This window comes from Cyrtonyx montezumae, unplaced genomic scaffold, assembly GCF_038088225.1.
Source record: "Cyrtonyx montezumae isolate F1298 unplaced genomic scaffold, pur_monq_1.0 scaffold_86, whole genome shotgun sequence".
NCBI lineage: Eukaryota > Metazoa > Chordata > Aves > Galliformes > Odontophoridae > Cyrtonyx > Cyrtonyx montezumae.
The window spans coordinates 157,874-183,523 of NW_027072096.1; the positions used below are offsets into that span (position 1 = coordinate 157,874).

Genomic DNA, 25,650 nt, shown 5'->3' on the forward strand with positions numbered 1-25,650 from the left:
TCCACCTGTCCATCTGTCTGTCCGTCTTTCCGTCTGTCTCTCCATCCACCTGTCCATCTGTCTGTCCATCCAGGTGGCCGTCTTCCCATCCGTCCAGTTGTCCCTCTGCCTGTCCATCTTTCTGCCCAGTTGTCCCTCCGTCTGTCCGGTTGTCCCCTCTATCTCTCTATCCAGTTGTCCCCCCCCCCCCTTTCCAACTGTCTGTCCCTCTCGCCTGTCCTTCTGGGTGTCCCTTGCTCCGTCTCTGTGTCCGTCCGTCTGTCCGTCTGGTTGTCTCTCTGTCCGCCTGTCTTTCCACCTGTCAGTCTGTCTGTCCGTCTGGGTGTCCCCCTGCCCAGCTGTCCCCCCATCTGGGCGCTGTCTTGTCCAGCTGTCCGTCCAGGTGTCTGTCTGTCTGTCCTGTCATCCCCCTGTCCATCCACCACAGTGGGGTCCATCTGTCCGTCTGTCCGCCCCTCCCCCTTCATTGCCCATTCATCCACACTCCTAAAGTCCCACACTGTGTCCCTACACCCGTGGGTGGGAGTGGGGCTGTGTGTGTGTGGGGGGGGGGGGGGGTTGGGGTAGAAAGGGAGGGGGGAGGGGCACACGCTCTCATCCCAAAAGAACCAACCTCCCCCTCCCCCCCCCCCCCCAAATCTGTGTCCCTCCCCTTCCCTTGGGGACCCCCCAGAATACCACTGAGTGCTGGAAAGTCCCCAAATCCCAACTTCCTCATCACCACTGGGGGAGGGGGGGGAGGGTGGCAGGGTTATGGGGGGGGGCGGGGGGGACACACAAAAGGAATTGGGGACACCTCGATCCTTTCACTGACTCCTTCCTTCCCTCCCCCTTCCAACCCAACACAGAGTGCCACGGCTGCCCACGTGTTGCTGAGTGCCGGTAAGTGCTCCGAGATCCGAGGCCACCGTGGGGACATGGGGTTGGGGACACTTGGGGACACCGAGGACGGCGATGTCACGTCCCGTCATCTCGAAAGCGTCGCGCGTGGGTTCCCCCTTCCGACCCTGGAAAGGAAACAAACGTCCCCAAAGTGGAGCATCCGGGGGTGGCACCGATGAGACAATGGTCCCCGAGGCGTCACGGAGTGTCCCCAGGGTGTCACGGAGCATCCTCTGTGCCTCTGGTTGCCATGGTGACATGGAGCATCCTCTGTGCCCGTGGTCCCTGTGGTGACATGGGGGTGTCCTTTGTTCCTGAGGTCCCTGTGGTGACACAGACTGTCCCCAATGTGTCATGGGGTGTCCCTCATCCCTGCAGTCTCCATGGTGACATGGATGGGGTGTCCTCTGCCCCTGTGATCCCCAGGGTGTCACAGAGCGTCCCCTGTCCCTGAGGTCCCCGTGGTGACATGGAGCATCCTCTGTCCCTGGGGTCCCTGGGGTGTCCCTTTTCCTTATGGGAACACCCCATTTCCCACCGGTGATGCCCCATTTCCCAGTGTGAGCCCCCTTTTCCAGTGAGGCTCTCATCTTCCCACCAAGGCCACCCCATTTCCCAGAGGGGAAATCCCATTCCTCCATGGAAATACCCTTTTCCCATTGAGACACCGTTCTCCAACTGGGGCCACCCATTTCCCGACACCCACCACCCCCCATATCCCACTTTCACCCGTGGTGCCTCTGTGACCCCATTCACCCCATATCCCTGCCTCCCACTTTCACCACTGGTGCCTCTGGGACCCCATTCACCCCACATCTCTGCCCCCAGCTTCCCTGACGGTGCCATCGGGACCCGACTGGCGCTACGAAGAAGGCATCAACGGGGTCTTCCTCAGCGGCGACGTTCAGGCAACAGCCCGTGGGCTGCAGGTGGCATCTGGGGGACTCTACCTCCTCTATGGCCAATTTGCTGTCACCTGCACGGCCACCTCCTGTCCCCCTGGCAATGTCACCCTCCAGCTGCACCGCGCCGGATCCTCTCATCCGCTGTTGGCCGTACCGTTGGCGTTACCCAATGGCAGCGTGTCTGGCCCCACTCGCTCGGGTTTGGCACAAGCCGTGGGGCAGCTGCAGCCCGGGGATGTTCTCAGCTTTAGGATGGTTGGGGACATCCAAGGGGACGAGTGGCAGATGGCACAGGACGAGCGGGAGGGAAATTTCGTGGGGCTGCTGCGCATCGCCGGCGGGTGACACGCGTGGGGACCGTCCCCTGACGTCGTGGAGGTGGAGGCTGGAAGGGATTGGGGTGATCACCCCCGTGGTTGGAGGGTTGGAGAGATCAAGGGATGTTGCTCACCTCAGTGCTTGGAGATATTTGGACCCCAAGACCCCAGTACTCGGAGATTTGGGGACATCGGGGGCCGCTGTTGACCTTTATGTCTGATCTGGGTCCCAAGACCCCCCAGGTCTGGAGATCTGGTGACATCAAGGGACAATGCTGACCTCTGTTATGGAGATTTGGGTCCCAAGACCTCCAGGTCTGGAGATCTAGTGACATTAAGGGACACTGCTGATCTCTAATATGGAGATCTGGTGACATCAGTGGACACTGCTGACATCTATTATGGAGATCTGGGTCCCAAGACCCCCATATCTGGAGATCTGGTGACATCAGGGGACACTGCTGACCTCTATTATGGAGATCCGCATCCCAGGACCCCCAGGTCTGGAGATCTGGTGACATCAGGGGACACTGCTGACCTCTATTATGGAGATCTGCATCCCAGGACCCCCAGGTCTGGAGATGTGGGGACATCGTTGTCTTCAGTGCTCAAAGATTTCGGGACATCGTTGACCTCCATGTCCGGAGATTTGGGGACAACAAGGGACATTGCTGATTCCATGGCTGTATGTTTGGATCCCAAGACCCACGTCTTCAAAGATTTGGGGACAATGTTGACCTCTATGACCTGGGGACGTCGCGACCCCCCACCACACTCACGATTTGGTGCTGGAGTTCCCCCACAGCTCAAAGATTTGGGGACACCGAGGAACCTCACGGACCGACCCCATGCTGGATATTGGGGACATCACAGATTCCCATTCTGGGGACACTGGGGACCGTGGAACCCCCACCCCATGGCTGGAGGTACTGGGGGTCCCTGTTAACCCCTCCCCCCAGCTGGCCTGGGGGGGTCTCCCCTCCCCCCCTAAGTTATTATATGGTGCTCAGAGCCACTTTATTTATTAATTAGTAAATTTATTTATGGTTTTCTGTTCTCCGTGGGTTAATTTCTCCCAAAAGAGGGGAATTCCCTGTGGGGATCTCAGTGGTCCCTCCACTGTGAGGACACCACAGAGGTGCCACCATGTCCCTCTGCTCTTGGGGACATCGGTGGCCCTGCGAGTGTCACTGTGGCTGGGAATGTCCCCAGGGCTACTGGGGGGTCCCTGTCCCCAGGAAGACAGGGGGCACCGTTGTCCCTGTGGCTCCAGAGTGGCTGTGGCTGGGGACAGCTTGGGGACACCATGAGGACAGCACGGGACAAGTGGGAACAGCATGGGGACACCATGGGGACAGCATGGGGACAAGTTAGGGACACCTTGGGGACAAGTTAGGGGCAACTTTTGGATCACTTGGGGACAACATTGGGAAAGCTTGGGGACAAGTTGGGGACAGCATAGGGTCAAGTTAGGGGCAATTTTTTGGACCACCTGGGGACAACATTGGGGCAGTTTGGGGACAATTTAGGGACAAGTTGGGGACACCATGGGGACAAGTTGGGGACAACTTTTGGACCACTTGGGGACAACATCGGGGCAGCTTGGGGACAATTTAGGGCCAATATGGAGACAGCTTGGGGACAATTTGGGGACAGCTTGTGGCTAATTTGGGGGCAGCATGGGGACAAGCCCGGGTGAGGATGTTGGGGACACCACTCAGCTGGGAGAGGTGGCCGTGTGGCTGCACACCCGTGTGGCACACCCACCTGCATGACGCGCACAGATGCTCGTGCAAAGCTGCAAGAGGCATGCAAACACTTGTGCACCTGCACGGCTGCTCGTGCACACAGCAACGTGCAATCCTCGTGCGTGTGCGTGGGCTCCAGCCGTGGGTGCTGATAAACCACCGGAAGGCAGCGGCCGTGCAGGGGCAGCAGGAAACTGCAAAGTGCTGAGCAGCTCCGTGCAACGAGCAGCGTGCAACGCTGTGCACACAGCATCTCCCTGCCCTCTGTGGGGTCTCCGCAACCCCATACATCCTCCGTGGAGTCCTTATGATCCTGTTGATCCCTAAGGTGTCCCCACATCCCCTGTGACGTCCCCAGGGCACCCATGAAGTCCTCAGCATCCTATTCTCCTTTGCGGTGTCCCCACATCCCCTACGGTGTCCCTACGGCTCCCATCATCCCCTAAAGACTCTCCACATCCTCTATAGTGTCCCCATGACCCCATCATACCCTATGGAATCCTCTTGTTCTCTGTGGTGTCCCCATAACCCCATCATCCCCTAAGAAGTCTCCACTGAGTTGTCCCCACGACTTCGCCATCCCCTAAGGAGTCCCAGTTGTCCCCAATGATGCCCCCATGACCCCATCATCCCATATGTAATCCCCACAGTTCCCTGTGATGTCCTCAGGACACCCATGAAGTCCTCACCACCCTACTGTCCTTTGCAGTGTCCCCATCGTCCCCCACGTCCCCCATCACCACATTAAACCCAGAGACAGAATTTCAGAAAGAACATTTTTAACCTCCGCCACCCCACTCTACACAATCCAAAATTAAAACAAAAACAAAAAAAAAAAGGGAGGGGTGACATCAGGGGAAGGGACACCCCATCAGGTTGGGGACACCCCATCAGGAGGGACACCCGAACAAGGTCATGGCCTCGGAGAACTCGATGAAGTCCTGGCAGAGCTGCTGCAGGTCGGCGTCCTGGCACGTCTCCTCTAAGGGCCACGCTTCCAGCCACGTGTCCTTGCCGATGAGGTAGGAGAAGCTGGGGACAGCAGGGGACAGCAGGGGACAATGGGGTCAGGAGGGGCTGGCGGCCCAGTGAGGGGTGCACAACCCTATATGAGACACTGGAGAAGCCTGGGGTGCAGTGGGGTATGGGTGTATGTTGGGTGGCAGCATCCCCATGTCCCTGTGTCCCCACGGTCTCATGTTCCGTGTCCCCATGTCCCTATGCCCCTAACTCCCTGTGTACCCATCTCCACGCCCTTCTGTCCCATGTCCCCATGTCCCTATGTCCTCATGACCCTTTGTCCCCATGTCCCCATGTCTTCATGTCCTCATGTTTCATGTCCCCATCTCCTCATGCCCATGTGTTAACCAAGTTCCCATGCCCCCATGTTCCTGTGTCCTCGTGTCCCTTTTTTCCCCTTGTCTCCTCGTCCTCATGTCCCCATTTCCCCATGTCTTTGTGTTCTGTGTCCTCATGTCCCTTTTTTCGCCTTGTCTCCTCATCCTCATGTCCACACGTCTCCATGTTCTCATGTCCTGTGTCCCCTCTGTCCCCATGTCCCCATGTCCTCATGTCCTCATGTCCACGTCTCGATGTTCTCATGCCCTCATGTCCCCATGATCCCATATTCTGTGTCCCCATGTCCCCATGTCCACGTCTCCATGTTCCCATGTCCTGTGCCCCTGTGTCCCCATGTCCCCGTGTCCCCATGTCCCTACCGGCTGCCAGTGACCCACAAGTCGGACGCCATCCCCCACACAAGGTAGTCCTGTCCTTTCTGGAGACTCAGTGCATCCCGGCACTGTTTGTGGCTCACGAAGGTCCGGTTGCTCCCAAGTGGGTCCTCATCGGTGCCTGTCCCAGGAAGAGGTGACACAGGTGACATGCCACCCCAACACGGAAGGGGCACCCGCTGTCACACGTTCTGCAGTGAGGACTCCCAGTCCCCAGGAGCTATTGGCATCTTTGGAGACAACACTCCACTGCTGTCACCACCCTTGGGTGTCACCACCACATTGTTGTCACCAGATGCTTCATTTCAGCTGTTTGCCAAGCACCCTTGGGTGTCTCCAACCCACCTGGGTGACACCAAACCTCATGGTGTTCCCAACTTATTTGGGTGACATCAAACCTCATGGTGTCCCCAAGGGACCTTGGGTATTCCCAACCCACCTAGATGACACCAAACCTCATGGTGTCCCCAGTGCATTTTGGAAATCACCAAACCTCATGGTGTCCCCAGTGCATTTTGGGTGACATCAAACTTCACGGTGTCCATGAGCATCTCTGGGTGTCCCCAAGAGCTCTCCTGGGTGTCCCCAGCCCTAGGTAACCCTCCCATGTCCCTCCAGGTGACTTTATCCCCTGTCCCTGGAGTGCTCATACCCATCTTGATGACAGAGAGGATGGTCATGATGTAGTTGTCGTGGGATGATGTCTCCTCTGTTGCCACCACCTTCACTTTGTACACTGGAGAGGGGGATGTCACCATGTCACCATCAAAGCTGGCCCCACTGTCCCTCCTTTTCCTCCCTGTGGCCCTCCTTGCCCCCCTATATCTCCTCTACTCCACTGACATCCCAGTGCCCACTCACGTCCTTCTGTGGCCCTTCACGTCCTCCTCCACATCCCAGCAATAGCCCCCATAATTTTGTCCCCATCATCCCCCACTTCCTTCCCACACGCCCCACGTCCCCACATCCCTCGTGTCTCACCGTAGTCCACCCCTGGCTCGCAGGCAAGATCGATGCGCTGGTTGACTGTGATGGGACTGTCCTTCTTCTTCCGTACGAAGCAGTTTTCTGTTGGCACACAGGGAAGGAACGATCACACATCCCATTGTGGCGGTGACATTCCCGATCACAGCAACGATGCATTCAATCACAGCAATGAGATGTCACAGCTTGGCGATGGCGTGTCCCATCTCAACAATGACACGTCCTATCGTGGCCATGATGTGTCCCGTGACAACGACATGTCCCATCATGGCCATGACATCCTACTGTGGCACTGATGCGTCCCACTGCGGCAGTGACACATCCCATCACAGTCTCTGTCCCCACATTCCTGTGTCCCCATGTCACCTTCAGCACAGCGGCACACGTCCTCGTGGCAGATCTTCCTCAGCAGACCACCATCCTTTTCTGGGTGGTAGAAGCGGGTGCAGCGGTCGTCTGTGGGGACACGGGGACATGAGGGGACACAGAGGAGACCACAAGGGGAAAGGGTCAGCAGGAGACATGGGGACAAAGGGGGACGTGAAGGGAGAGGGTCACCAGTGGCTTGCAGTGGGCATGAGGGGATGTATGGGGAAGTAGACAGGGGAACATGGTGACATGGGGGCCCTGGGGACATGGGTGCAGTAGGGATGTGATGGGACACGTGAACAAGAGGGGGACAGAGAGAGTGTAGATGGGGACACACAGGGACAGATGGGCTTTGTGGGAGCTGGGGGTGACATGAGGGGATAAGAGGGGATGTGGGGACACACCGATCTTGTAGTAGCTGTAGACACTGACGGAGGCAGGCTGGATCAGGCCCACCTGGAAGTGCTGGTGGGCCCTGAAGGCTATGCACTCCTCCACTTGGTGGGAGATCTGCACATAGGGACATGGGGACATGGGATGGGGACAGCAGGCAATGACACCGTGTCCCCACTCCATGTCCAATCCCCATGCCCATCTCCGTCCATATCCCCATGTCCCCATTCTCCATCCATTTCCTCATTCTCATATCCATCCACGGTTCCATGTCCACATTCCCATCTTCATCAGTGTCTCCATTCCCATCTTCATCCACATCCCCATTTGTCACCATCCCCATTACCTCTCCTACCCACATCCTGTCCCTAGATCCATCCCTGTCCCTGCCCAACTCCAACCAAAACCATTTCTTGTCCCTGTCTCCACACTGTCTCCATCTCCAAGCTATCCCATCCTTATCCCTGACTCCAATTCTGAACTGTCCATCCTCATCCTGTGCCATCCCAGGCCTATCAGGGTCTCTTGTTCCACCACATCCCTTTCCCCACCCCATCCCATCTTGTCCCCATCCCCACGTCCCCCATGTTATCCCCTGTCCTCACCTTGTCCATGTAGATGATGAGGTTGCTGCGGTTCGACAATGCATGGTCGATCTCAAATTTGGAAATGTACCTCTCCACTCCCTCCGAGAGCTGTGGGGTACAGGGACATGGTGACACCACAAGGACACGGGGGACACAGAGGTATAGGGGGCACACAAGGGGGTGGGAAGATGTGGGGGCACACATAGGGACACATGGGGACATGATGGCACAGTGATACGTGGCCCTGTGCCCCCTAGTGTCCCCACATGTCCCTACGACCCCACACTCACACTCTTCAGGTCCTGAACATCAGGGGAGAAGCCGGTGAGCATGGAGATATCAAGGATGGACATGGTGGCATCCACGGTGTCCAGGTACCTGCACGCAAAGGGGTGAGGCCACCTGCCTGTCCCCTGTATCCTCTACAGCCCCATTGTCCCCTTTGTTCCCAGCATCCCCACCTCCAATGTCCCTGTTCCCCCACAAATCCCTGAGGGGTGAGGTAGAGCTGAGTCCTCTTTGTCCCCATGACCCCATCCTCATTCCTGATGCCCCTGTCCCCAACAACCCCATTGTGTCCCCCAGCTTTCATGTCCCTGTCCCCAATAATCCTATTCCCTTCGCCATCTCCCGTGTCCCTGCTTGCAGTGAGCTCTCCCTCTCTACGATGTCCCCAATGTCCCAAACACCTCTGATGTCCCCATTGTGTCCCACCTGGTGCAGATGGTGATCTTGATGGAGCGGATGACCCCTTCCAGCTCCCGGGCTGTGAGGGGACATAAAGACACTGCTGCCACCCATGTGGGACATCAGGGGAAAACAAGGGGGGGCAGAAGGGTCATGGGGACATGGGAACATGGAGGGACGTGGGGACATGGTGGGACATGGGGAACTGAAGGGACATGGGGACCTGGGAGATTATGGAGAAATGGAGGGACATGGGGACATGAAGGGATGTGGGGACGTGGAGACATAGAGAGGGGTCATGGGGGCGTGGAAGTATTTGGAGACTGGGAATGTGGGTGACAAGAGACATATGGAAGGGAACATGGTGGGGACAGGAATTACCATGGAGGGACATGGAGGAGACATGGGAGGGACACGGTGGGAGCAAGAAGGGGACTGGAGGGGGACAGGTCATGGGGACTCACCTGTCTTCACATCCTCCACACTGACCCGCAGATCAAAGTTGTCACACCTGCTTTCCTTCTCAGGGACTTTGGCATTGTAGATGGTCACCACTGTCATTGTCCCTTTGCCTGTGCCCTCTGCTTTCACAGTGAAGTCCTCGTTCAGCTTGGTCTGTGGGGACAGGGGACATTGGGGAGGGACAGGGACATGCCAAGACACAGAGGGGACAGCACCAGCAGTGCCACAGCGGTGCCCTGATGTGTCACTTCTCCACCATCCCGGTGGCAACGGTGACGCTGATGACAAGAGGGACACCATTGATAAGGGTGACACTGGTGACCAGAGGGACATCTATGACAAGGGTGACACCGGTGACAGTACCTCGGCCGAGCGTGCCACCAGCGCGTTGCTGTTCTCGATGCGGTACGTGATGGCATTGGCGCGGCGTGGCAGCAACACCGACACATCCAGGTTGATCTCTGACTGCCGTGGCTGTGCCACGTGGTACCGAGCCAGTGCCTGGAACACCAGGATGGTGGCCTGCGGGGACACCGGGGTCACCAGGGTTGGGGGACAGTGTGTGGAATGTCCCCAAAGCCTTCGGTTCTCGAGTGAGCCCCAACTTCAGGAGGGACCTGGTGTCACCTTGGGGACCTCAAGAGGTGTCCCCAAAGAGGGGGAGCTCTTTGAGATATGAGGTGTCCCCAAAGGACAGGTCGTGTCCCCAAAGGAAAGGACATGACCCCAAAGGATGGGACATGACCTCAAAGAACGGGACACGTTCTAGGGATCCCGAGGCTCTCAGACATGAAGTGTCCCCAAGAGCCCCCATGGCCATTAGTTGACCCCACTTTTGCCCCAGCCAACCTCCCTTCTCCCCATGGCAGTGTGTGCCACGGGTACTGGAGGTGGGGGGGGAGTGGTCTGTAGCCCACCTGGGTGGATCCATAGCCACCACCAAAGTAGTTCTGCTGGGCCAGCCAGCGGGCCACCGGCCCCGTCAGCTCAGCCTTCTCCATCTGCAGCAGTGCTAGCAGAGCGTAGGACGTCCCCTCGATGTTGTAGGTGTGAGCGTTGCGTTCTGCCCAGTGGGTACCATCTGGGTGACAAATGAGGCCTCAGTATCACCCAAGGGGGATTCGTCAACCCTCAACCTCACAACCGTTTCCCTTTCCCCCCTCATGGAGGGACATGGGGATCTGATGGGACACTGGGACATGAAGAGAGGTAGAAGAAGGACACAGGGATCTGCAGGGGCGTGGGGATGTGGAGAGGGATAGAAGGACAAAAGGACCTGGAGGGACATGAGGACATGGGAGGACATAGGGACAATGGAGGGGTATGGGAATATGGAGGGATGTGGGAACATGGAGGGATGTGGGGGCATGGGGATCCATAGGGATGTGGGGATATGGAAGGATACAGAAATGCATATGGACACGGGGACGTGGAGGGACGTGGGGATTTGTCACCCCCATCACCTACCCCCACTTTTCCCTGCCCTGGATTTGTTCCCCTTTGGGGACATCACCTTTGGAGAACTTCATCAGAACTTTCTCGCTGTTGAGTTTCCCCGTTAGGGCCAGGGCATAGGAGGTCAGGGCCACCGTGTAGGGTCGAGCCAGAGTTTGGTATTTCCGGGAGAGGTAATCGGAGGCTTTGGCAATGCTCCCATCCAAGCTCTGAGAAGAAAGGATGACAGTTTGGGTCCTCGGGTGGCTGTGACAGGGGTTGGGCACCTGGCCTCCCCCCGTCCCCACGTGGCAATGAGCACTGGGTTGCTCACTTTCACGTAGTTCTTGCAGATCTTCTGGGATTCATGCAGAGCAGAGAGGACGAAGGCGGTCAGGGACACACCGGGCTCAGCGCCGTGGTAGCCTCCCTGCAAAATGAGGGAAAAAAACTCATATTTTGGGAGTTTCACAGCAAGCCACGTCCACCCAACACTCGTCCCCATAGCCCAGTGCAGTTTTTTCCCCACAATTCAATCCAAAAGCCCATCCTTGCGCCAATGGGTCTTGATGGTGAATAGGGACAGGGTTTTGGGTCCCCCACATACCACCATCTCCTTATGAATGACAGGAGCATCTTCTTGGAAAATCCCATCTGGCTTCTGCTTCTCCAGAATGAGCCATTTGATGGCTCCACAAACCACCTCTGGCTTGATGTCCACCATGTTGATGGCCATGGCGAAGACCTTGGCCACGTATGCTGTCAACCTGAGGATGGGATAACTCAGCATCGCAACCAGCACCGTCACCCAAACCCCCGTGGACGTGGTGGGAATGGGGCCCTCACCAGGTGCTCGAAGGGCGGTTATTGAAGGCAGCAAATGAGCCGTCGTCTTTGCGGAAAGCGAGTTGTTGGGTGTAACCTGGCAAGCAGAGGGCAGTCGGTCATTGCATGGGGCACCTGAGGATGTCTCCAGGCCACCAACCCCTTCTGGTGCCCATCCCAGTGCAAACCAGTAGATTAAGAAATCCTCAAACTGGTAGCACCCAACTTATGTCAATGGGTTGGAACTAGGTGATCAATCCATTCCATGGTTCTATGGAATAGATTCAATCCATTCCATGGTTCTATGATCTCGAAGGTCCCTTCTGATCCAAATCATTTCAGGATTCCAAGGTTCTATGATCTTTAAGATCCCTTCCAACTCAACCCATCCTATGGTTCTATGACCCTTTAAGGACCCTTCCAACCCAACCACTCTATGGTTCTCTGATCTTTGGGGTCCCTTCCAACCCAACCACTCTATGGTTTTATGTCTTTTCCAAAGATTCAGATGTCTTTAGCCCCTTGGAAGACAGTTTCGTTTTTGGGGTCCCTGAAGAGCCCTTTTGTCCTCTCAGGGACTCTCTTACCCTTTTTTATCAGTTCGATGGCCTCAGCACGGCGGTTGACACCAAAGGTCTCCCACTGCATTGTGCTGTCCAGGTAGTGGACAGCGATTACAGTGGGTGTCATCCCAATCATGTTCTGCTCCCCACAGCCCGATGGGGTCACAATGAGGTGCTTCAGCTTGGTCCCATCAATGGCTTTCTCCACCAGGATGGACATGGGGTTGCCTGGACCAGGGGAAGGTGGGGATGTCAAGCTGGGAGTGTCTCATCCCCTCCCAGCCCACCCCATATGTCCCCTCTCCCCTGCTATCACCTTGAATACTGACTTTGGTCTCCGACTCAGTGTTGGGGACGATGTCAGAGAGGTTTGCTGCTTTCACCTTCACTTCCTGCACACCATCTGTGGGGAAGAGAGGCCAGGATGGACGTAGATGGACCCAAATCCTTTCTCCTCCATTTTCTGAGATGACTCAGTCCCACCCCACATTTGCAGCAGTATGTCCCTTCTCTCAAGATGTTCCAGATCCACACCACGATGTCATTTCCCCCCTGAGATTTCTCCACACCACAGTAGGATGTCCCTGATTCCATTCATACCCCAGAGGCCAACAGGACAGTCCTCACCCCTCGAGATATTCCAGCCCCATAGCGACACACCACTTGTTCTCCAAGTTGCCCCAGCTCCATAGCAGGATGTCCCTTGTCCCACAGTGCACTCCAGTTTTCCAGTTTTCCAGTTTCCCTTATCCGCCCACTCATCCCATGGGATGAGATGTATGCAGGACCAGACAGAGGCCACTCACTGTTTCCCAATGTCTTTGGGTCCAGCTCAACTATCTTCACTGTTTTCTCCAGCCTCATCCCTTCGGGCTGCAAAGGGGAAAGACCCATGCTCAACACTGGTCTGACTCGAAGTTTCCCCTTCCCAACCTTTCCAGGTTGGCCAAGCAAGGTGCTCCAGTGCTGACCAGCTCACACAGGTCATGGGACAAACTGGGAGACTCCCAGGGGACAACTTGGGAGAATCCCTGAGCATGGATGGGGTATCCTTCATCTCCAGGTACCAACACTGGGATGAAGTGAGGACAACGATGCCATGAAGAGAACCAGGAGGAGCTGGGGACATCTCAGGGACCGAGGTGGAAGTGCGTGGCAGAGAACAAGAACTACTCACCACCACTCTGAGCTTCTTCTTGACACCATCAGACACAAAGCTGTCCCAGACAGCTGCCTTCACCTCAACATCATGCTGCCCCAGCTGCAAGGGCACGATGACGAAGGGCACAGCGTGTGATGACTGCGGTTCCAGTTGGAAGATCTGCTGGTAGCGCGTCTTGGAGGTGGATGCACTGCACAGGGCTGGGTTGTACATCAGCTCCACACGCACCTTTGGATAGAGAGAGACATTGGGTTCAGGCAGCCACAGATCCCCTACAAGCATTGGAGTGAGGCACCAACCTTGATCTTGTTCTTCCAGTAGTTGTAGAGGATGGCGCGGACTTCCACCTGCTCGTTTCTCACTGCCGAGTAGGGCAGGCGCAGGTCAATGAAGAACTCCTTCATCACCGTGATCTCATAGGGGTCGGCCACGCACAGCCCTGTGGGGTGGGCACCAGGAATGTGGGTTCAGGATTACGAGCTGATTTCACCCCTTGTAGTCCCAGGGATATCCTCGAGGTTCTGGGTGATCTCTCAAGTCTCAGAGTTCCTTCGAGGTATGGATGACCCCTCAAGTCCCATAGACATCCTTGAAGTTTGGAATACCTCTCCAGAGTTACAAATACCTCTCTCATTTTGGAGACCCCTCAAGCCCCAAGTTAACCCCTCCAGATTTTGGGGACTCCTCAAGTCCCAGAACCCACCCCCGAGATTTGGATGAGTCTTTAGTTCCCAGGAACCTCTTCCTCCTCCATCACGTACCCTTTTTCTCAGAGAGACTGATGGCCAGGACCTCCCAGGTGGTGATGGAGTCTTTCAGGTATACAGGCAGTGTCTTCATGGAGATGCTGGAGGGGATATAGGGCACCAAGGGGGTTAAAACTGGCACCAAGTCTGGACAGAGGGGTGTAAGCAGCCACCAAACTAAATGAGGATGGCCATAGCTTGTCTCACAGCTGGACCATGGGGTGGTTGTGAAGCTGGACTAAGGAGTCAGTTGGTCCCAAGGCCATATGTTGACCTCATATAGACCGAGGGAGCCATGGCTAGCAGTTTGGGCTAGTTGGGTTCCAGAGCTTGTTGGGAAGGAGATCATGGGTTGTCACATTAAGACATGGGGTGGTGGCTGTCCCCAAGACAGAGTGGGAGTGGCATCTGTACTGGAACAAGGACGTTGGGCTCACCCCAGTTCGTTGGGCGGTTCTGTCAGCTCCTCCACCTGCCACAGCCAGCTCTCTGGGAAGAGGCTCCGTGAGGTAATGTCTTCATCGGCCAGGAAGACATCATCCACCTCACCTGGGGATGGCAACATCCCTGTCAACCACATCCATGTCCATGGAATCCCATCCACTGGACAGTGACAAGATCATCCCCAGTACCTTCTGTGTATCACCCAAGCATTTTCCAGGCATGACCCGACTTTCACCTAAGTGTTGCCCAGTTTTGGCCCAGGCATTGCCTAAATATCACTCAAGCTTCTCTTAAGCTTCACACAAGCTTCACTCATGCTTCATCCAACCTTTGCCTAAACATCTCCCGCAATATGTGCAAGCATCACTCACGCATTGATCACACTTCACTGAAGCTTCCCTGAAGCATCACCCAAACACCACCCAACCTTTGTGCAAGTATCACCCAGCCTTTGCCCCAGAATCTCCCAGTTGCTGGGCCATCATTGCCCAACCTTTGCCCCAGCATCATCCAAGCATCGCCCAGACATCCTCCCAAGACATGCACAAGACCACTCATGCATTGACCACAGATCACCGAATCTTCTCCCAAGCTTCACATGAGCTTCACTCATGCTTCACCCAACTTTTGCCCAGACATTTCCCAAGATACATGCAAGCATCGCTCATTGACCACCCAAGCATCACCCACTCTTCTCTCAACATCCATCCAAACATCTCTTAAGCTCTGCCCATCCACCACTCCCTGCTGTCACCCCACTGTCCCCAGCACTTGCTTCGAGCCAACTCGTATTTCAGCTCTCGTTCCTCATCGCGGATGCCCTTGATGTAGAGGCAGCAGTTGAGGAAGGCTTCTGCACAGGCACTGCCATCGAGGACATAGGTGGCCCGTTTCTCGCAGCTGAAGCCCATCAGGTTTTCCTTCATGCCATCCTCACAGCACTTGCGCAGGTTCTTGTCGCTGTACTCGGCCACTGCCAGCACCAAGACACCCCGATGGCATCCAACCTCGTAGCCCCAGGCCTGAGGCCATCAGGGATGTGGGATGCTCTAGTGTCCCTCGGGACGTGGGATAATCCAGCATCTTGAGCGATGGGACAGTGTGGTGTCCCCAAGGACTCAGGACATGCTGGTGTTCCCAGTGCCACCTACCCTTGGTGCCCTTGTGCTTGATGAGCTTCAAAGAGCGGCGCTTACGTTTTGCAGGTTTTGCACACTGGACCTCTGGGGACAAAGGTGACATTGCTCAGGATCCAAGATGTCACAGCCCAAAACCAGGTGTCATATCCCAAACCCCGAGGCCACATCCTCCATCCCTGAGCTGTCAGAACCCCGTCCCCAGGCTGACACAGCTCCAATGCTGAGGACATCACATCCCCACACTCGGCATGTCCTATCCCTCTGGTGTCATCCACGCTGTTCCCCTTCCCAGTGTGTCACCCACCATCTCTCTGTTCCGTTTTGATGTTCACGTTTGAAGTCAAGCTGAGCCCGGCATCGGCGAAGACCCCCACATGGTCCCTCCCACTGCCCGGGGTGCAGCCAATATCGCTGTTCTCCACTGTGTCCCAAACCTGTAGCCAACAAAGGGACAACCGTGACAGGTCCTCCTGCCACTGTGGGATGCTGGGGTCAACAGAGGGTGGAATCGGAGCCCCCACCTTTCTCTGTGTGAGTTTGTTCTTGTTGAGGACAAAGACGGCCTTGTCCACGGCCACCAGCCCCACGTGGGCTTTGTGGTCACCCTCAATGCGCAGCCGCATGGGGGTCCTTGGCTCGTGCACCCGATTGTCGGCCTCCGATGCTCCCTTCACCACCAGCTGTCAGGGACACAGCAAGGTCGGGGCTGTGGGGAATGCAAAAAGCCCCACCACCCCTAGGAGCTGCCCCATGGGTGCCCCCACAGGGTGTTGGACTCTTGGACAACCCATGGCTCTGTCTCAGTTGGCCACCTGAGACACCCATGGACCACCCAAAGCATTCATAAGATGCCCAAGGCACCCATGGGCTGCCCAAGCTCTGCTCAAGGACATTCAAGCCTCTCTTGAAGAGCCAAACCCTACATGGGCCACCTGATTCCCCAGTGGACCATCCAAACTATCGTAGGCCATCCATTCCTCTCAAGGGCCACCTGAACATCCCGTGAGTTCCTCAAAGACACTTATCCCTTCCAGGCACACCCAGACTGCCCAGCAGCACCCAGTTCTCCCAAAGTCATTCACATGCCCTCCAAGATATCCAATCTTCTCAACAAACACCTGAGATTCTTGAAGCCCATTGGGCCAGTCCGATTTCCACTGGGTCATTAAAATTCCTCAAGGGCCATCCAAGTCCTCAAGGACACTCAAGTCCTGAGGGACACACAAGTCCTTCATTGGGTTACTCATGTTCCCTGAGGGCTTTAAGGACACCCAAATCACCCGTTGGAACCCTCAAGATTCCCATTGGGCCACTCAAGCTGTCCAAGGAACCTGTGAGCCCCCCAGGGATACCCAAGCCCCCCAGGGAGTAGCCCAAGCACTACATGATCCTCTCTGAGGGCCAACTGAACCCCTTCCAAGGGCCAACCAATGCCCCAGTGGTCCCCCCTGACTCCAGAGGTGACGGGGACACACTCACACTGCCCATGCAGGTGTCCTTGACATCAACCCAGACGGAGTCAGCAACGATCTCACCAGGTTTCACGTGGTAGTAGGCCACGATACGGAAGGACGGGATGAGGTTGGCCGTCACTGGAAGTGACATAGTGACCAGGCTCTGGTCACGTTCCCTTGGCTGCCGTCCCACGTGGACAATGTGCCCCTTGCTCAGGATCTGTGGTGGGTAAGAAAAGCCCGAGTGGGTGGATTACCCAGGCACCCCAGTCCCCAGAACAAGATTGGGTGGGTGGTAGAAGTCATGTCTGCTCACCAGGTAGGTGAAGTAGGAGACGGATCTGCGGACATCCTCTTTGTTGCTCTTGAGGTGGAAGTTGATGGGGAGGTTGTCTCCAGGCTGCACCTGGCTAGCACCCACCGCCAGGTGCAGGTAGTTGCCAGAGTTCCCCTGGCTTTGATACACCTCAGCCACCATCTGCCGCGAGGCCTGGCGCTCCGGGGGTAGATCCTTCTGGTCTGTCCTCACCTGCAACACGGGAGGTGGTGTCAATGGGAAGAGGTATGGACCTGGGTGGGGGTCTCCAGGGAGGTCTTGACCACCATGGAGGTCTTGGCTACCACAAATGACTTGGCCACCGTGAAGGTCTTGAGTGACTTGTCCACTGCGGAAGCCTCAGTCACCATAAAAACTGTGGCTGCCATGGACGTCACAGCTGCCAAGAATGTCTCGATTTCCATGGATGATTTGGCCACCATGGAAGTCTTGGTTGCCATGGATGATTTGGCCACAGTGAAGGTCTCAGCCACTTTGAAGGTCGTGGCTGCCGTGAGTGACTGGGACACCATGAAGGCCTTGACTACAATGAATGACTTGGCCACCATGGACGTCTCAGCCACTGTGGAGAGTGTGGCTGCCATGGATGGGTTGGCCAACATGGGAGCCTTGGCCACCATGAAGGTCTTGGCCACCATGGGTGATCTAGTCATCCTGCCACTCCAACCCTGCTGCTCTTGTCCTTGGCCATCCTGCTCATCTCAGCCACTTTGGACACCCTGGTTCCCTCAGTGCTGGCCATATGGGGTTTGGTATCCTTGCTTCTTCTTGTCATCCTGGTTTCCCTGACTCCAGCCATCCTGGCTCACCCCAGATGTCCTGCTCTGTCCCAGACCCGAGGCCACCCAGGTCCCCATTCTCCATCCCCACTCACAGTGATAGGGACAGAGTTCTTGTGGGCCGGCATGTTGAGGACCAGCTTGGCTTTGCCATCTTTCTGGGTGGAGACGAGGCCCTGGAAGTTGTCAGCCTTGACGGGGATGCGCGGAGCTGGGGAATTATCGGGGTTGGTGACATAAACCTGTGGAGGATGCAGTGTGGCATGAGAAACTGCGTGAGGATGTGGTATGAGGACATTCCATGGGGATGTGGCAGTAGGACACAGCATGGGGACAGACCTCAGGGTGACACAGGGACATGACATGGGGGCAGACAACCCTCTGGACTTCCCCCTCCCCACTCCCATGCAGAAGACTCCGGTGCAAGAGGGGCCCTGGATTGCCACCACCATTCCCCCTGTCCCCATCCCCGTCCCTCTCCCCATGTGTCATTACCGTAAGATCGAAGGGCATCCCTGGCTTGAAGTACTTTGGGGTGTGGGTGAAGTGGATGGTGTACGGGGACGTCACGATGCGGATGCCACTGCGCTGTGCCTCCACCATGTCACTGCCTGCGAGGCACAGCGATGTCACTCAGACCCCCAGAATCCCCCTGCCCAACTGTAGATACCCCTATCTGTCCCCCTCTGCACCATCTCCACCCCCATCTGTCCTTATTTCTGCAGTCCACAGCCCCACATGTCCTTGTCCCCACACGCCCTCGCTGTCCCCATCCTAGATCCACACATCCCTACTGATCCCATCTACACAGGACCCTCTATGCCCCATATGTCCCCACATATCCCCAAACCAACCCAATGCATTGAGGACCGTGACATATGGCCAGACATGTCCCTCTGTCCCCATCCCCACGCAATCCCTTCACACCTGACTCGGTGAGGACAGTGGCGGTGACGTAGAGCGAGTGTCCCACCAACTCCTGGGGGTTGTCGAAGCGGTGCCGCAGCATGGCCATGGGCAGCACAGCCTCCCCGTCCCCATTGGTCACCTGTGGCACAGGGTCAGTGGGACAGGGGATGGGGCTGCAGGGATGGGGACAGGGGATGGGGACAGGGGACAGGACCACCTTGATGCGCTGCAGGGACTGGGGAATGGCCTTTCTCTCGTCATCCACCATCACGCCGAAGAGGACGAAGGCCGTCCCCTGCAGATTCTTCCCGTACAGGTACCTGGGGACACATCACTACTGTCACCATCACAGCTGTCCCCATTTGTTGCCTATCCCATAGCATCCATACAAATGTTCCCGCATCCCACTCTCACTCAGCCCTGCCTCCCCACCACCCCATATCCTCATCTCTACCACCCCAATCCCCCATCATCACGTCCTCATAGCCCCAAATTCCCACCACCCCATGTTCCCTTCACCCCAAACCCTCATCACCCCAATCTTTCACCTCCACATGTCCTCATCACCCCAAATTCCCACCATCTCACGTCCCCATCACCCCAAAACTCCATCACCCCAACTCCCCACCACCCCATATCCTCATCCCTATCATCCCAAATCCCCACTACCTCATGTCTCATCCCCATCATCCCAAATCCCCACCACCCCATGTCCCCAGACCCCCATACATCACACACAAGCAGAATAGGACTGTCCTCCCCATTGTGACCCCCACCCTCAGCCCGACCCCAGAATAGGCAGTGTTGGGGTGCACACCCCACCTGGCTGTGATGGACACCCGGAAATCCTCCTTCCTGTCAATGTAGAGGAACTTCTCCTGTGGATCCAGAGTCACCTCAAAGCTTGGCAGCACTGTGGAGGGGACATTCCATGGGTCCGGGATGGGGCACGAGGGATCAGTGGGTTTGGGGTGGAGGAACACACACATCCGGAGACCCCCACCCCATCGTACCGTATTCCTTGACCTCAAATTGTGTGCTGAAGACCTGATCCTGCGAGTCTTCAAATTTGGCTGTGATAGTCCATTTCCCCAGGCTGGAAAAGGTGGGGGTGGGGTGAGGGGACAGGGATGGGGATGGGGATGGGGACGGGGATGTCCCCACTCTGGGAGGTGGCACCCACCTGACCACCTCTGGTAGGTTGTGGTTGATGGAGAAGATGCCGTTCCTCATGGGGGAGGACACGGGCACTTGCTTGATGATGACGTTATCGGGCGTCTGCGGGGACGTAGGACAGTTGGGAATGTTGGGATGGGTGGCAGTGTCCCCACGTCCCCACATCCCCACGTCCTCGTGTCATCGTGTCGCTCACCTTGACCTCCACGATCACCGTCTTCAGTAGTGGCTCCATGAAGTGACTGAGGGCGAAGAGACGGCAGAGCACTGGGGGGGGGGGGACACAGGGGACATTGTGGGGACATCAGGAGAAGATCCCAAAATGAATTCTGGATCCCAGTAGAGGGAATAAAGAAGATGGCCCCAAAGTGGGTCCTGGACACCAGTATGTCATCGCATGGGTGCTGGACCCCAATGGGAACACCATGGAAAAGTCCAAAAATGGGTTCCGGACCCCAGTGTGTCCAAGCATGGATGATGGACCCAATGGGATCATCATGGGGAGGTCCCTAAATGGGTTTTAGACCCCAGTATGTCCCAGCATGAGTGCCGAACCCAATGGGATCATCATGGGGAGGTCTCAAAATGGGTTCTGGACACCAGGAGTGGTGATGAAGAGGATGATCCCATGTGGACCCTCAATCCCAACGGGAATGTCATGGGAATGTCCCAGAATGGGATCTAGACCCCAGTATGTCCCAGCATGGGTGCTGGACCCAATGGGATCATCATGGGAAGGTCCCAAAATAGGTTCTGGACACCATGAGGTGTCACGAAGAGGATGACCCCAAATGGACCCTCAGTCCCAATGGGGACATCATGGGAATGTCCCAAAATGGGTTCTAGACCCCAGTACATCCCAGAATAGGCACTGGACCCAATGAAAACCTCATGAGCGGGATCCCAAATCGCATCCTGAACCCTGAAAAAGGACGGCCCCCCAAATCCCAGGGCCGACGCACCGGTGGAGCCGGGGGTGTAGATGGGTTTGTCGGTCTGTAGGAAGATGTGTCCGCTCTGCAGTGACACCAACAACACCTTCTCCAGGGTCACCTGTCCCACGCGTGCCACCACCGAGACGAACTGCTTCCCCACAACATGCGGGAGCATCTTGACCGGAACCTGCGGGGACAGGGGACACCGGGGTTGGGGTCACCACCGGGAAACCCCTCTGATTGTTCCCACAGATCCCCGAAAACCCCAAGATATTGTTCCCGAAGATCCCGAGGTGGCCAACCCTAATGACAGCAAGAGGACCGGCCCCAAAGGACCCTCAGTTGATCGGCCCCAAATACTCCATCACTGTTTTCCCCAAAGACCCCAAGGTGACCATCCTCAATCTCACGGTGACGGTCCCCACAGACCCTTTATGGCCATACTCCTCCATCCCCACCGGTCCCAAATGGATTCTTCACTGTTTCATATAGGATCGAGCCCTCCCTGGGGTGGAGCAGTGGGGTTTGGGGTTAGGGTTGGGGTGAGGGTTGGGGTCATGACATTACGGTTAAAGTTATAGGGCTAGGGTTATGGGGTTAGGGTTACAGTTATAGGGTTAGGGTTGGGGTTATGGGGTTGGGATTATAGAGTTAGGGTTGGGTCATAGGGTTAGGGTTACAGTTATAGGGTTAGAGTTGGGGTTATGGGGTTGGGATTATAGAGTTAGGGTTACAGTTATAGGGTTAGGGTTGGGGTTATGGGGTTATGAGAGTTAGGGTTGGGACATAAGGTTAAGGTTACAGTTATAGGGTTAGGGTTGGGGTTATGGGGTTGGGATTATAGAGTTAGGGTTGGGTCACAGGGTTAGAGTTACAGTTATAGGGTTGGGGTTATGGGATTGGGATTATAGGGTTAAGGTTACAGTTATAGGGTTCGGGTTGGGGTTATGCAGTTGGGATTATAGGGTTAGGATTGAGTGATAGGGTTAGGGTTACAGTTATAGGGTTGGGGTTATGGGATTGGGATTATAGGGTTAAGGTTACAGTTATAGGGTTCGGGTTGGGGTTATGAGGTTGGGATTATAGGGTCAGGGTTAGGATCTAGCATTAGGGTTGGGAGTTCTAGGGCTGGGGTTATATAGTTAGGGTTGCTGGTCAAAGGGTTGGGATAATGGGGTTGGGGTTGGTGTTGGGGTTGTAGGTTTAGGGTTGACATTGGTGTTACAGGGTTAGGGTTAAGGTTATGGTTGTGGTTATAGGGTTGGGATTAGGGTTAGGGTTAAGGTTATGGTTGGGGTTATAGGGTTAAGGTTATGGTTGGGGTTATAGGGTTGGGATTAGGGTTAGAGTTAAGGTTATGGTTGGATTATAGGGTTAGGGTTAAGGTTATGGTTGGGGTTATGAGGTTGGGATTAGAGTTAGGGTAAAGTTTATGGTTGGGGTTATAGAGCTAGGATTAGGGTTAGGGTAAAGGTTATGGTTGGGGTTATAGGGTTGGGATTAGGGTTAGGGTAAAGGTTGTGGTTGGGGTTATAGGGTTAGGATTAGGGTTAGGGTAAAGGTTATGGTTGGGGTTATAGGGTTGGGATTAGGGTTAGGGTAAAAGTTGTGGTTGGGGTTATAGGGTTAGGATTAAGGTTATGGTTGGGGTTATAGGGTTGGGATTAGGGTTAGGGTAAAGGTTGTGGTTGGGGTTATAGGGTTGGGATTAGGGTTAGATTTAGAGTTAGGGTTGGGGTTATAGGGTTGGGATTAGGGTTAGATTTAGAGTTAGGGTTGGGGTTATAGGGTTGGGATTAGGTTTAGATTTCGAGTTAGGGTTGGGGTTATAGAGTTGGGATTAGGGTTAGATTTCGAGTTAGGGTTGGGGTTATGGGGTTGGATTAGGGTTAGATTTAGAGTTAGGGTTGGGGTTATAGGGTTGGGATTAGGGTTAGATTTAGAGTTAGGGTTGGGGTTATAGGGTTGGGATTAGGGTTAGATTTAGAGTTAGGGTTGGGGTTATAGGGTTGGGATTAGGGTTAGATTTAGAGTTAGGGTTGGGGTTATAGGGTTGGGATTAGGGTTAGATTTAGAGTTAGGGTTGGGGTTATAGGGTTGGGATTAGGGTTAGATTTAGAGTTAGGGTTGGGGTTATAGGGTTGGGATTAGGGTTAGATTTAGAGTTAGGGTTGGGGTTATAGGGTTGGGATTAGGGTTAGATTTAGAGTTAGGGTTGGGGTTATAGGGTTGGGATTAGGGTTAGACTTAGAGTTAGGGTTGGGGTTATAGGGTTGGGATTAGGGTTAGATTTCGAGTTAGGGTTGGGGTTATAGGGTTGGGATTAGGGTTAGATTTAGAGTTAGGGTTGGGGTTATAGGGTTGGGATTAGGGTTAGATTTCGAGTTAGGGTTGGGGTTATAGGGTTGGGATTAGGGTTAGATTTAGAGTTAGGGTTGGGGTTATAGGGTTGGGATTAGGGTTAGATTTAGAGTTAGGGTTGGGGTTATAGGGTTGGGATTAGGGTTAGATTTAGAGTTAGGGTTGGGGTCAAGATTAGGGTTAAATTCAGGTTAGCATTAGGGTTACAGCTAAGATTACGGTAAGGCTTAAGGTTAGGATTGGGATTAGAGTCGAGGCTGAGGTCGGGATTAGGATTGGGGTCAGGGTTCGGCGACACGGGGGAGGTGACGCACCTTGATGGTGGCGGTGGCCATCATGCCCTCCGCGGGGCTGAGCTGCGTGCGGACCTGGAAGAGCACTTTGCGCTTTTGGGGGAAATCCTGCACCAGGACGTTGACCTCGGTGGCGGAGGACAACCCCGGTCCCTCCAGCACCACCAGCTCGTCCGTGTCCAAGCGCAGCACCGCCGGGGTCACCATCGTCACCCTTTGGGGACAACGGGTGTCACGGGGGCCCGCCTCCTGGCCCCGAATCTCCTCTGGCTGCACCTCCTGATCTGCCCCGAAATCCGAATCTTGCTGAGGACCCCGTAAGAGCCCTCGGTTTGCTCCATGGGTCTGTGGCACCCCAAATCCTAAACTGCAGCCCTATAACCCTCACTGCTGCCCTATAACCCTATTGCAGCCCTATTGCACCCCCACTGCACCCCATGACATCCCTTCTACCCCTATAGCCCCCCCCCATAGCCCTATAAAACCCACAGCAGTCCCAAAGATCCCATTGCACCCTAACGACCCCATAACATCCCTATAACCCCTACTGCTCTGTCATAACCCTCACTGCTGCCCTATAACCCTATTGCAGCCCTATTGCACCCCCACTTCACCCCATGACATCCCTTCTACCCCTATAACCCCCCCTACAGCCCTATAAAACTCACTGTAGTCCTCTGAATCCCACTGCACTCCTTTGACCCCCCCTGCACCCCAATAATCCCATTGTGCCCTATGATGCCCTGTGTACCCCTAGAACCCCCCCCACAGCCCTATAAAACCCACAGCAGTCCCATAAATCCCATTGCACCCTACGACCCCATAACATCCCTATAACCCCTACTGCTCTGTCATAACCCCCATTACACCCCTATAGACACCACTGAAACCCCGTGAACCCTTTTGTTACCCCCTGTAACCTCACTGCACCCCTACAATTCCCACTGCACCCCTATAACCCCCATCACAGCCCTATTACCCCCACTGTACCCCAATAATCCCATTGCACCCTATAACCACCACTGCATCCCTATAGCCCCTATTGCAGCGCTATAACCCCCATAGACACTATTGCAGCCCTATAAATCCCATTGCCCTATATCTACACCTAGGATGGGATGGGGGGGGGATCCCAAAAAGTGTGGGGGGGTTCTGAAGTTGGGGTGTCACAGAAATTGAGGAGGTGGGAGTCCTGGGTTTTGGGGTCCTGTGCAAGGAAGGGTTTTACTGAGGATAAAGGGTCGTGGCCTTATGGGGGAGTGGGTTGGAAGGGAGGGGGGGGGGGGGGGTCAGTGGGTTAGGGGCCCCATGGGTTGGGGGATCCTATGGGGTGGGGGTGTCTTGTGAATTGGGTCCAAAGGGGTTGGGGGACCCCATAGGTGTGTGTTCCCGTGGGTCCTATGAGATGAGGGGGTTCCAGTGGGGTGGGGGTGGGGGTCCAAGGTTGGGGGGGGGGGGGGTTTGTAACTCACATCTGTGCCGGTGTGGGGTCCACGTGCAGCAGCAGAACGCCGAGCAGGAGGGGCAGCAGCAGCCCCATAGCTGCGAGAGGACGGGGACGAGGGGAACGGGGACACGGGTTTGGGGGGGGGACCCGAGGGGGGGGCGTCCCTTTATAGCAGCACTGCTGGTTAATGGGTAACCCACACCCACATCCATGGGGACACTCACGTCACCGCTCTGGACACCGAGCGTCCTCCCCATGCCAACACCCGGACAGTGGGGTCACCTATGGGATAAAGGGGTCCGGGGTCCACCCGTGGGGCTGAGATGTGGGGTTCTGGGTGGGGGACCCCTAATAGGGGATGATATTAGGGACGGATCCCTCTCCTCCCCCCTCGTCCCCTCCCCCCCCCCCCCCCCCCGGCTTTGGTGTTAGGGAGGAGCTGCCCGGACGTGTGGGGCCTTCCTCATTTCGGGGAAGCAGCTGGCGGGGGGCCACATTGCAACACAACCGGGGGGGGGGGAGGGGACAGCAGAGGGGGACGTGGGGCACTGCTATCACTTCTTGGGATGTTGGGGGTGG

The 25,650-nt window shown here is 55.8% G+C and overlaps 1 protein-coding gene across 1 annotated transcript; it reads right to left on the reverse strand.

Moving 5' to 3' along the window:
• Positions 1–4,574: 4,574 nt before the first annotated feature.
• On the reverse strand, positions 4,575–25,207 carry C3 (complement C3). The gene is made up of 40 exons (XM_065753964.1): positions 25,097–25,207; positions 23,646–23,838; positions 20,998–21,157; positions 20,232–20,302; positions 20,043–20,137; positions 19,873–19,955; positions 19,682–19,772; positions 19,077–19,179; positions 18,878–18,998; positions 18,446–18,561; positions 18,046–18,192; positions 17,151–17,363; positions 16,860–17,054; positions 15,902–16,060; positions 15,685–15,814; positions 15,393–15,464; positions 15,017–15,214; positions 14,235–14,346; positions 13,813–13,898; positions 13,351–13,490; positions 13,067–13,279; positions 12,696–12,762; positions 12,206–12,292; positions 11,914–12,117; positions 11,348–11,423; positions 11,109–11,268; positions 10,836–10,931; positions 10,581–10,731; positions 9,985–10,148; positions 9,431–9,589; positions 9,070–9,220; positions 8,633–8,684; positions 8,209–8,296; positions 7,937–8,026; positions 7,343–7,448; positions 6,936–7,025; positions 6,567–6,653; positions 6,238–6,321; positions 5,571–5,706; positions 4,575–4,884 (listed from the first exon to the last, which is right to left on the reverse strand). Exons 1-40 carry the CDS (start codon positions 25,162–25,164, stop codon positions 4,743–4,745), a joined length of 4,956 nt encoding a protein of 1,651 aa, XP_065610036.1. The 5' UTR covers positions 25,165–25,207; the 3' UTR covers positions 4,575–4,742.
• Positions 25,208–25,650: the final 443 nt, after the last annotated feature.

What these genes read in the sequence shown, in the direction of transcription:
- C3 (XM_065753964.1), bottom strand. Translation starts at nt 25,164, where the DNA reads ATGGGGCTGCTGCTGCCCCTCCTGCTCGGCGTTCTGCTGCTGCACGTG. An exon ending in ACTGGAAGAACAAGATCAAG is followed by an intron (nt 13,280 to 13,350) that starts GTTGGTGCCTCA and finishes CTCTATCCAAAG; the next exon opens with GTGCGTGTGGAGCTGATGTA. An exon ending in TTGTGGGTCACTGGCAGCCG is followed by an intron (nt 4,885 to 5,570) that starts GTAGGGACATGG and finishes TGCTGTCCCCAG; the next exon opens with CTTCTCCTACCTCATCGGCA.